Below are 12,069 nucleotides of genomic sequence, written 5' to 3'. Positions count from 1 at the left end.
GTATAGCCTTCCATACTAGGTCATTTTCTAAGAAATACTTCAATCAGACATGTTTTTTTATGTCATTTCAACCCTTTTTTTTTCTCTTATGTATTAGCGAATGATCTAATGCATGAATTCTTAAATTTTTTATGTCCTCTAACTCAGTTATAATGGTTGTTTGATAATCTAGACTATCTTTGTTACAATTTTATACCTCTTTTATAGTACATTTATTAGAAATATATAATTGACAACTTTTTTTTAAAAGACCTGCAGACTTTTTGTGAGGTTCTCATAAAAAAATTTAATTTCTTGCCTCCAATCCTTTTATGGATCAAGAGCACTAATGTTATTAAAACCCTTTACTTATACTTGACATATAATTTTTGCAATAGTTTTGTTGTTACCATATTGTGTATTGTGACCATGGAATCTATATTGTTTTGTTTGTCATGACCTTTCTATTGGATATTAGCTATGGGAAATTGATTGATTGATAATTTTGAATTTTAGAGATAAGCCAAGGTTTTGGAGGTTCGTTTGGGTTTGATTTTTTTCCCCTTTCTTTAAGCTTATGTTTTAGTTTTGTCCTTTTTTATTTATTCAATTGGAGACCAGGTTTTGTTATTTTTATTTATTTTTTTCTGTAGAATTTTTCACTGATTTTAAAAATAACTCGGGTCATCTCAAGTCTTTTTATTTATTGTTATTTGTTGAGTTTTCTTTTGCTGATTTTTTAAATTGGTAATATTTTTTTTTCGATTACATCCTTTAAAATTAAAGTGGTTGAGAATTGAACATCTTTATTTAGCTTGAGTCTAGGATTTTATTGGTTACGAGTTTAAGTTATTAGTTCGACTCTAAAAAGTTCACCCGAGTTTGCTAGTTATTTTTTATCTTTTTTTAAGTTTATATTGTTTTAATATCATCAATCAACATTTATACTATTAGCAATTAGGCTATGTTATTCTATAAGATATTTTGCAAAATTTTAAACTGATTTGTTATTTTTTTTAGGATTTACTTGGGATTTTTTTTTAATTCACAGTTTTTTTTTCGATTTAAGAAAAAGCTCCACCTACGAAAAATCATCAAAATCCATCTACAAAAAGCACTACCACCGACGAAAACGACGAAGATCGCTCCTTGTCCATTTGATTTCCACCACCCACCCCCACCACGACACCACTTGGGTTTCCATAATAGAGAGTTGATTGGTTGTGGAGTGATGAATATCGATGATGAGAGTGGAGAAAACTATCAAATACTGGACAACGAACGTCGGGGGTGCGGTGGTGGCAAGATCATGGTGAGTGTAGCGTGGGGAGGTAAAGGTGGTCTTGGATATAATGAGTTTTGGGGTGTTTTTTCTTGTAATTAATGCAAACAAATGTAATTAAAAAATTCCTTATGTTACATTAAATTAATTAATTTATATATTGACATGGAATTAATTAATTAATTAATTTACCAACATAGCATGCGAATGATCCATCTAGCTTTGTCTCTTATTATCTTCATTTTGTGCTGGCAAAAGCTTCATTATTTTGAGAGAATTAGTCCATGTCGGTCTGAATGTCATTTGTAGCTTCTATCTCTAAGCCATTATTGCTTCTGTCATCCAAGTAAAGATACCTGACGTCTACGATGTTACCCCATCCTTTACCTGAGTCAGCCAACGAGTTATCACTCCCACTCACCTTCTTTGATGTCTACCATGTTATCACTCCCACTACCATGAAAAGCTATGAGAAAGTCAAGCCGTGCAACACCTGTTAATAAATGGATTCCTTATTGTTGACGACAATTTCTTGTACACATGTCCCTACACCTTTCAATCAACGATTTTTCTATCAATAATATAATAAGACATTATAACTAATAATTAATATGTACCAACATCTGCATCAATAATACAACAATTAAAAGTATGTATGACAGTATGGTTGTGGTTATTTTTTAAATAATTTTTTGTGCTGAAATACATGTCAATGATGTTTTTTTATTTTTTAAAAATTATGTTTAACATCAACACATTAAAACGATCCAAAACATATTAAATTTTAACAAACAATTTCTTAACACTTCAACCACGAGACACCTACAATACTTGTACTACGAGGTAATGTGATACTACTTTTTATTTTCATACTTGAGAAAATAAATAAATTAAAATTTATAAATACTTGAATCACAGATAAATTTTCAAACATTTTTAATGGTACATACAAAAATAATGCCAACCACCATAAAGCCACCTTCCCCTCATCTTGCTTAATTGTCCACGCATCTTCCTACAACTCCTGAAGTTATTCTTCTACTTTACATACTTTCTCCTCTTGTATTTATTTATTTATGGAATTGAGCATTTTAGTAATCTTGTTTGTTCCAACAAAGAACCTGTTTTGCAATTTTAGATCTTTTTAACTTTATTTTTTTTATTTTTTGTGGTTATGTATCTTTAATTCTTATATGAATTGATCACAGTTTTGTTGGGTTATTTATTATTTTGACACTCAATTATTTAATTGAGTGATCATGCAACAAGTTTTTTTTTATAAGATAATTTTTTTTTTTTAACAAATTGCAAAAACATTTTTTTCTTATAAATTACAAAAACAAAAATATTACAAGTCGAACAAGTAATGGAGGATTACCAACATTATTCAATGATATATATCCGGTAAAGAAGTAGAAATAACAGATATGTTATGATGTCCATTACTTGTGCTACACGATTCAACGTGTTTCATTTACCCTTGGAATTAGCCTTATAAACCATATTGCAGGAACCTTTTACTTTTCTTTTCTTTTTTGTCTTTTTCTCCAGAGCCATACCTCCCAAACTCTTGAAGAACACAATAATAGATAAAGATAGTGTTTTGTAACATGATATTAGTTACTTTTTAAAGTGTTTTTTATTTAAAAAAATTTAAATTAATATTGTTTTAAAAAAATTTATTTTTAATATCAACACATCAAAATGATTCAATAACACAAAAACATTTAAAATAAAAAAATTCAAATTCTTGAAAACATGCAACCTAGTCGTGTTGCCAAACAGGGCCAAAATCATCTATTAATCTAGTTGTTTTTGTGGGTTTCATGTAATAGCTACATTAAAATTAAATTAAATACAAAATAAAAAACTAAAGGACATTAGTGTTTCACGTGCATATGAGAGCTTTCATTGTACGAGGATTTGCACAAAGCAAGCTCTTTTTTAGTCCCATATACTTTTTTCACTTTGGTGCCTCAATTTATTTTCTTTTAAATTGATTCTTTAACATTGCGTTGACTTGGTATTTGTCATGGTGATTTGCTTTTATGCTTGTATATGGGGAGCTCGCAGTGTCAAGTGAATATTTCATCACTTAGTTGATGCTTGGTTTGACAAAATAAAATTTAATTTTATTAATTTATAAAAATTAGAACTTTAGGGACTGAATTTGAAGGTTAAACAAATATTGAACACCTTTTGCATTCTAATGTTAGGGACTAATTTGCACGGTCAAATGAAATTTTTTTTTTTGTCACTTAACTTCTTTTTCTAATTCGATACTTTCATTTTGACTTTATTTGATATTTAAGTTGGTAGTTTATTCTAGTTGCCTAGATATGAGGTTCTTAAAATGTTGAGGAAAGATTTCATTGTTTGTTTGATGCTCAGTTTGGCAAAATAAAAAAAAAATATTTAAGAAAAACAATTAAGCGATAAGGGACCAACATTGAAATCGAAACAAATATGGTGCACTAGGGTAAACATGCAACATAACTTTGGTTGGTGCGAGTGGTACGCGAGCCAACATATGAAAGCTGACTATCGCGCTCTACCAATGCGTGAAGCAGATTTTGATGGGGGAAAGTAGTCATTCCCGATTGCATTGGAAGCACTACGATGAAAGCTTAATGATGAGGTGACACGTGTTCACGTGGGAAGTGTTTGGCGATTCCTTTTTCTTTTTTTCTTATTCTCTTTCCTCTCATTGGGATTCATGTTGCTGTACCAAAAATAAATATGCCTACCATTTTATTTTTGTTTCAAGTTTTGTTCTTATTCTTTTAATTGCTATTTTTCTGCTTTAAATCTTTATTTTTGTTCAATTTCATTATTCAACAATGAGTTAGTTGGGAATTGTGTTTCATATTTTTTTTAGTACATTGATTCTAGTCTCATGACTAGGGTCTCAAGTCTGAAATGTTAATTCAGATTAACATTGGTCTTTTTTTTAGATTTTTTTCTCATATCGATTAATTTTATCTTTCAACACTAGGTTTGTTAAAAATTAAACTTTGTGGTTTCATTCACCTTCCTTTTATGAGGTTTCCCAATCTCATATCCTAGGTTATTGGTCTGACAAGTTAGATTGGGTTGACTCGAATACTTTTTAGGTCGTTTTTTTTAGATTGAATATTTTTTTGGCTTCACCCTTCAACATTTTGTTTGTTAGAGTTTCATACTTTTTGTTGTTATGCCTTTTATTAGGTTATCTTGTTTACATGATCTGACTCGCAAGGTTTGAAGGCCTAGCCTGGGTTCACTATTTTTAAATTTTTTTAGGTTTATTTTGTTGACTATTTTTTATATCTCATCCTTATATATTTGAGAATCTGGTATTGTTATGTTTTTTTATTTGTTTTCTAAGAGATTGTTTTGACCTCATGACCTGGATCACGAGTTTGTCATTCTAACTGGAGTTTACATTGGTTATTTTTTTTGTCATTTTTATTGTTATTTTTTAATTTAATCTTTTATCTTTGAATTGTCTAGAATTAAACTTTATATTTTTTTTTTCTTTTAGCAAGCATTTTTTTTATATGCAGTTCATTGTGATCACATTTCTTTTTTAAATTTAATTCATTTATTATCATTGTTTAATAAAATTATTTTATCAGACCTAATTATTTCATCATTTAGCTTGGACAGATTTTATTTATTTATTTATATATACACTTAAAACCCAAACTGAAACTGAACCTAAAGTAAATTTGGATCGGGTTTTAATACCCAAATTTAATTCAAAACCGAACTATTTTGGGCTGGGTTCAGTTTGATTGTTAACCCGAATAATACTCACCGGGAACGACTCAATTCCAGCACATGGATAAACCCACAAACCGTAACAAAAGGGAACCGGACCAACAGAAGTTGTAGCCCAACATTATAGGGAAACAGAGGCTTCACAATTCGCAGGTAACTTTCGGTCTCTTCGTGTTTTGTCTGCTCTCCGTTCTCTTCTCTTTTTCTCCCCCTCTACTCTTTGAAGCCACCCGCTATACCGGTTCACCTTATCAAACCTTTCTCTCGCTTTCGAGTTTTAACATTATTTCAGGTTCTCTTTGGCCCCTTCTTTTGTTTTTGGATTTTACCCTTTTTTATATTTTCCTTCTATGTGGAGTACATTTTGTTTAGTTACGAAATCATCATCTTTTTTAATGCTTGCTTTGTGATGTTCTTTCTTTTTAAAAAGTTCTGAGTATTTTATTGTTTTTTATTTTATCAGGCATTATAATGGGTAGTTGCTACTTTTTAATAATATTGGATCATTGATAAAAATGTGATGATTTTGGTTTCTTTTTTTTATATAGAAAAAATGGGCTATTTTTATTATTGTTGTTGTTGATGTCAATGTTGGTTGATTAAGTAATATTTTGTTGAATTTCTGTAATGGGAAATTTCAGTTATGTGTTTTAAAGGGTGGGTTTAGGGTTTATTCTCTTTGGGTTATGCTATTTGGATCCGATGAATGTCACTATTCGCTTTAAATATTCAATTTTTTCAATTCGTTTTTGAAAATTTTTAGAATTTATTTCAGTTGTTGTTGACTATCAGAGTCTCTCTGACAATGTTGCTGTACTTATTTTCGTGAAAATGTGGGTGCATTACATATCAAGCGCATATTTGTTTTGTTTTTTTGTTCTTTTTTCCCTTTGGTCATGAGAGAATTTTCCCAATAGTTGTACAATGGAAACTGTCAATTCCATGTTGTGGATTACACGCTTTGTTTGAATTTTTTTCTTACTGTAATTCCAAGAACATCAGGAAATTATTCATTTCCTTGCCCCAGTACTTATATAACATGATTATTTAAACCTTTTAATCATGTTCTTTAAGGTATAGAAATGCTGTTTCATTGACATTGCTGCATTCTCTTTTGCTATCCATCAGAATGGCATTACAAACAGCGAGCAACCCAACTCTTCCCAGTGCCCAAGTGGTTGGAAATGCTTTTGTTGAGCAGTATTACTATATTCTTCTCACCTCACCGGAATCGGTCCATAGATTCTATCAGGATTCAAGTGTGCTAAGCCGGCCAGATGCTAATGGTGTAGTGACGTCAGTGACAACAATGCAAGTGAGTTTCTTGGTGTAGTAGTCTTTCCATTAGCAGATACATATCCTCATAGATTTGCTGTTGATACTTTTCGGTTGTTAATGATCCACAATGTACATGATCTTCATCTCATATCAAGGTGGCTGTTTGAGGGCTAGCAAATGGTTTAAAATGATTTTACAAAAAGTGATGTGGCAGACACGAGAAGATTGATGTATCTCTTGATTATTTGTGTCTGCTGTCAGCCTCAAATCTGTCTAATTGCTATATGTTTACGTTGCCTCTTATTTCTATCATACATGTAAAGTTACATCTGATCTGCTGATAAATTGCAATGATGTTGCCAGTATTAATTGCTATGAGAAAAAAATTGACCTTCTACATTGGGTAGATTCTAACAAATTTCTTTACTGCAATCTTCGGCTATTACACGATTGTAATACTCAGGCACTTTCAAGATTTCATTTTGTTGGATTATTGTCACCTCATACATAACTTGTAAAAGTTTTCCTGTCTGAAATGTAATGAGACCCATGAGGAGTCAGCTGCATAATAGTGATGGGTTGGAGTTTGTTCCCTTTTTCTTATTGTCAGATTCATCTAATCTCACAATCATTGCTTGTAATTTATTTTTAACTGATCTGTTGTATTCTTTTTCTAAGAATGTATGGATGAAAAATGTTTGAATTTTTTACTTCTTGAGAACTAACAGCGTTATCTGAAAAGAGATTATTTTCCTTGGAACAGGGTATCAATGAGAAGATACTTTCCTTGGATTTCAAGGACTGTAAGGCAGAAATCAAAACAGCAGATGCTCAGATATCTTATAAAGACGGGGTTACTGTGCTAGTAACTGGATGCTTCACGGGCAAGGACAATGTGAAAAGGAAATTTGCTCAGTCATTTTTTCTCGCACCACAAGACAGTGGTTATTTTGTCCTAAATGATGTTTTCAGGTATGTGGATGACAATGAATCATTGGAAAGTCATCTTGGTCATGGTGTTGATAGCAACCCAATTGTCCCCTCAATCCCAGATCAAGGTAAGATTTAGTATTCGCTCAATTTTGCATTGGCTGTTATTGTTTCTTTGATTTATTTTCTGTTTTACTATGAACTTCCTAACATCATGAGATTTTTTTATTTTTTTTTCAGAGCCCGCTCATGTTCCTGATCCTTCTGCACCTGACCCATTACCTTCTGTTGTGGAAGAACATAAAAAACTTGCTGAGAAAGCTAATGAATCATCAGACCATGAGAAACAACTAGTTAATGACAGAGAGATCATTGTGGAAGATCTTTCAGATGAGAATAATGTTCCTGTAGTTGTTGAATCAGTTTCGTCCATGATCCAAGAGGATGCTCCAAAGAAATCTTATGCATCGATTGTGAGTTTATAGCCAGATATTTTTAATTCACGGTTTTGAAAATTAGAAAGAATAGTATGTTTGATAATTCTTGTTGTAGGTTAAAGTGGCGAAAGGGAGCTTGCTGCCAATAAAAGTTTATTTACCTGCTAATACTACAAAAATGGTTCCTAAGAGAACTGAGAACCAGTCAGAAAAGTCAGTGGCACCTGTCCTTGAGCCTGAAACATCAGTGCCAAGCAGCAATGATGCCCCTGAAACTAGCAGTGCTCAAGAGGAAGGTATGTAGCTGAGATAATGATGTATCACGGAATTTGGGATTAAGTCTTTGTTGTATGTCAAGTATTTTTTTTTTTAAGTGTATTCTCTAGTAACCACTTTCCACTCACAGTTGAAGGGCACTCCATTTATATTCGAAACTTGCCCTTTAACTTGACGGTTTCTCAACTTGAGGCAGAGTTCGAGAAGTTTGGACCAATCAAGGAAGGAGGTGTCCAAGTCAGATATAATAGGGTTGGTTCCAATCACATTGCAGACCCATTGTCTTTTGCTTTGTTCTACTTACCTAAAAATGATTTGTTGCTCTTTGTTAATATATTTGTTCTGTCAATACAGCAACAGGGATACTGTTTTGGTTTTGTTGAATTTCATTCCCCAAACTCCATGAATAGTGCAATTGAGGTTTGTCCATTCTTAGTCGAAGTTATTTTTAGTTTTTGGAGTATTTCTGTTATTATTAGATGTTGCATGGTAATTGTTTTCATTCTTGTGGTATTTATTTTCTGTCAATCTCATGCCAACATATTTTTCTTCAACTCATACACTTTATAAAGGGTCTTATGTTAAAAAAATCTGATTTCTTTTGCCCTTTTTTATTGTTGTGTACAGTGTCTTCTGGTGTTGTTTTGTATTTCTTGTCTTGGTTGCTTGCATTACCTAGCCCTTTCTCACTTGACTTGTGCAGCAGTAGTTAAACACAGAAAAAAAGGTCAAAGTAATTTAAGGTTGCTTTAGCCTGGAAAAGGATATAGCTCTGGTCATGATTAACAGAACACAATATTCTATGTTACATACTTAGGTGAAAACAAGAAAATATGCAAATATTTTGGGGTATAGAAATGGGAATTATTAATGGATATTGTGGTAGTCAGTTACCTTCAAGCCTAAGAGTTTGGAGCTGTATGATCTTTCACATTATATTAAACTTGTAGCTTGGTTGGGAGTCTTGAATTGGAGTAAACATGTTCAAATAAATATCAATTAATTTGACTGAACTCAAAACCTACGAGGTATAGTGCAATGGGATGGGGAATCAGTCACTAAATTTAAGGTGGAGTTCATCTGCAGAGAAGGTGCTGACTGGTTAGAGAACATTTGGCATGAGATTTTGTTCCTTCTCATAAAATACTATTAATAGTGCTACCAACAGGCTCTAAGCATCACGCGGTCCTTCATACATTTGAGCTGGAGAGCCAGAAACATTTAAGCTTTGTCAATGTGCTGTCTCTGTCTTCACTTTTTTGAAGCAATGCAAGGAATATTCAGATGGAGGTTAAGCTGCTGCTCATTGTTTTCTGCACTTGAATAGCTGCTAGAGGGAAAAACTGAGTATTGACTAGGATACGAGCATTCCTTTTATTTTTTGATGCAGGAAAGATTCAGTAAGCCTGCTTACTGGGATTGCTTGGTTAGCTAAGGTGTGAGACACTTAAAGATACTAGCATTGGTGATTGTATAATTAAACATCTCGGCTGTGTTCCTTTGAATACAGTTCAGACTTTGAACTGGTTGAGGTTCAAATACAATTAAGAAAAGTGTCTGGACTTGAACTGTTATGGTGATGGAAAAACAGCAGTAAGTCTTATAAAATGATTCCTGAGGTAGGCTTTTATATTACTTGGTGAAAAAAGAACATGGACAAAAGAGGTTTTCAATAATTACTAAGTTGGAACTAGAATGGTTTTGGGGATTCTAAGTTGCAGCATTTTGTTGGAAAGGATTGAGGAATAATTGGTGTATTTCCTAATCAAGGTAAGTTACTGAAGGGCAAACAATGTTACTGAAGGACAAGGGTGAAATCAGGTAACAAGTTGATGTTTATTGTTGAGGAAATAAAACATCTTTCCTAATCAAGGTAAGTTACTGAAGGGCAAACAATGTTACTGAAGAGCAAGGGTGAAATGGTGTGTTTGGGATTGTAGTAGCGGTGGCAGTTCAAAATGTTTTTTGCTTAGAAATGCATCAAAATAAAGTTTTTTTTTTTAAAAAAAATTATTTTTGACATCAGCACATCAAAACGATCTGAAAACCAAAAAAAAAAAATTCATTTTAAGCACAAAAAAAAATTCAAAATTTGAGGGAACGCGGTTTGCACCGCATTCCTAAACACACTCTAAGTAACAAGTTGATGTTTATTGTTGAGGAAATAAAACATTTTTTGCTGCGCAAGTAACTGGTGGATTTCTTGTGGCCTGGGCATAACCAATAGACAGGTCCCAAGTTCAAATCTCTTTCAAATTACCAAGCTATCAAAGATTACTGCATGTTTCTATGTTCTTATTTGCAATCAGAGGATAGGGACCTCGACATAGTTGTAAAGTATAATTCATATAATCAGTAACTTTTATGTGCAATTGTGAGGTCAATTTCCAAAAAAAGAGAGAGAGAGATTGGTTGTGTGTGACTATAGCACTGCATTCTTTAGATAGTATGCTTGACTCACCCAACTTCTCTAATTGTCCACTCGGCATTTGCAAAAATGGCCATTATTTCTCCTGTTAGCATAGCTTAAATCTCAAGTACATATGTATGGATCAATATCAGTTCTTGATTCTTGAATGTCAAGGTGATCATTTAGGTTGCATTGACCTTTTAAGTTTGATATGATTTCTTAGACATGTCAAGACTTTCAGATGTACTTTTATTTATACTAAGATCATCCTGTTTGTAAAAAGTTCATGCTAAGATCGTCCTGTTTGTACTGTCAAAACTTCAGTTAATCTGTTAATTGTTTGGAACTTCAGTGAGAAAAATATTCAACCATGTTTTGTTTCAAAATTGATAATTAGATATTGTGTTTCCTTAATGGAAATTATTATTCAGGCTTCACCTATGACTATTGGGGGGCGTCAAATAGTTGTTGAGATGAAGAGAACTAATACTCGAGGTAAGTGGGAAGTTTTATTCTGCTCTTTCATTTGCTTAGTTAAACTTTTCAATTTTCTACCTAGATCCAATGCAATAATTGAAAGATAAATGAAAGAAAGAAAAATGATGTTACTATGTCTACCTGCCAGGAATTTTGCTATCTCCGTGAGTTCTCATTTATCAATTATCATGGACTCAAATATATATCTTACTAATGTTTGGATGCTATTGATCTTGCAGTTGGTAGCGGAAGAGGTAATTTCTCTTATGGTAGGGCAGGGTTTCGAAATGACAGCTTCAGGGGCCGTGGGAACTACGGTGGTGGCAGGGGTTTTGGTAGAAATGATAGAAGTCGGGGTGAGTTTTCTGGTAGGGGAAGGAGTTCAAGTGGTCAAGTTGAAGGTTATCAGCAAGGAAGAGGGAGGGGTGGGCGTTCAAGTGGAGTAAAGCATGATGCTATTTCCTCATAACACGCATTCTATTGATATTGGAGGCAAAATTTTGGTATGGTCGTGCCTAGCAGCAACGATCAAGCCTCAGAGCCCCAGAGTAGTTGAGTTACATGGTCAGTGCCTGGTAGTTAAAGAAATCTCAAAGTCTGGTTTTATCTTAGGAGCTTGCAAGGAAATAAACGGTGGATTCTGGTAGGAGTACAAGTAGGCATTTGTCATAGTTTAGAGTCTCTCCGATGATTACAGGCGCAGGGACAAGAATCCCCCCCAGGTAGCATGCAAGTTTAAGGATGAGAAAATCAATCTCAAATGTTTTAGAAACTTTTGATGTTAGCTCTAGTGGAAGATGCACAGCACAGTAGTAGTAATTGGTGGTTTGTAATGACCAAAACATTTCCAGTGGATTGGCTAAGTTAGGAGAATACCTTTGTGATCTTTTTCACATGGACATGATTGCTGATGACTCTCTGGTGTTGCGTACAAGGTTTTGAAAGAATTTGGTTGGTTTTAAGTGCACGAAATGGTGTGTTACGTTTTTCTTTCCTTTGTTAATTACACTATTTTTTATTACTAAGATCTCTTTCATGTCTGGATCAGAAGGGTTTGGCGGCGGTGGGGTTAAAATGTTGTTTTTTCTTTAGAATTTAATTTTTTTTATTTTTTTTCGTTAATTTTAAAAAATTGAAAAAATATATATTTTAATATCTTTATGAAAAAAGAAGTATTTTAAAATTAAATATTGGCAAACCTGCAATTATAAGAAGAGATTCTCTTGTCACTTGTCGGA

The 12,069-nt window shown here is 32.9% G+C and overlaps 1 protein-coding gene across 2 annotated transcripts; it reads left to right on the top strand.

The window, feature by feature from the left end:
- The first annotated feature begins 5,034 nt into the window (after positions 1-5,034).
- On the top strand, positions 5,035-11,803 carry LOC7467902 (nuclear transport factor 2). Of its 2 annotated transcripts, none has more exons than XM_024588247.2 (9): positions 5,035-5,176; positions 6,152-6,338; positions 7,065-7,359; positions 7,472-7,704; positions 7,784-7,964; positions 8,075-8,196; positions 8,299-8,364; positions 10,786-10,849; positions 11,071-11,803. In XM_024588247.2, exons 2-9 carry the CDS (start codon positions 6,153-6,155, stop codon positions 11,298-11,300), a joined length of 1,377 nt encoding a protein of 458 aa, XP_024444015.2. In that variant the 5' UTR covers positions 5,035-5,176; position 6,152; the 3' UTR covers positions 11,301-11,803. The 2 variants fall into 2 exon arrangements, with proteins under 2 accessions (XP_024444015.2, XP_002324119.3); XM_002324083.4 differs by having other exon boundaries at positions 5,172-5,315.
- Positions 11,804-12,069: the final 266 nt, after the last annotated feature.

Source organism: Populus trichocarpa, chromosome 17, assembly GCF_000002775.5.
Source record: "Populus trichocarpa isolate Nisqually-1 chromosome 17, P.trichocarpa_v4.1, whole genome shotgun sequence".
NCBI lineage: Eukaryota > Viridiplantae > Streptophyta > Magnoliopsida > Malpighiales > Salicaceae > Populus > Populus trichocarpa.
This window is presented reverse-complemented; position numbering and strand designations above follow the sequence as displayed.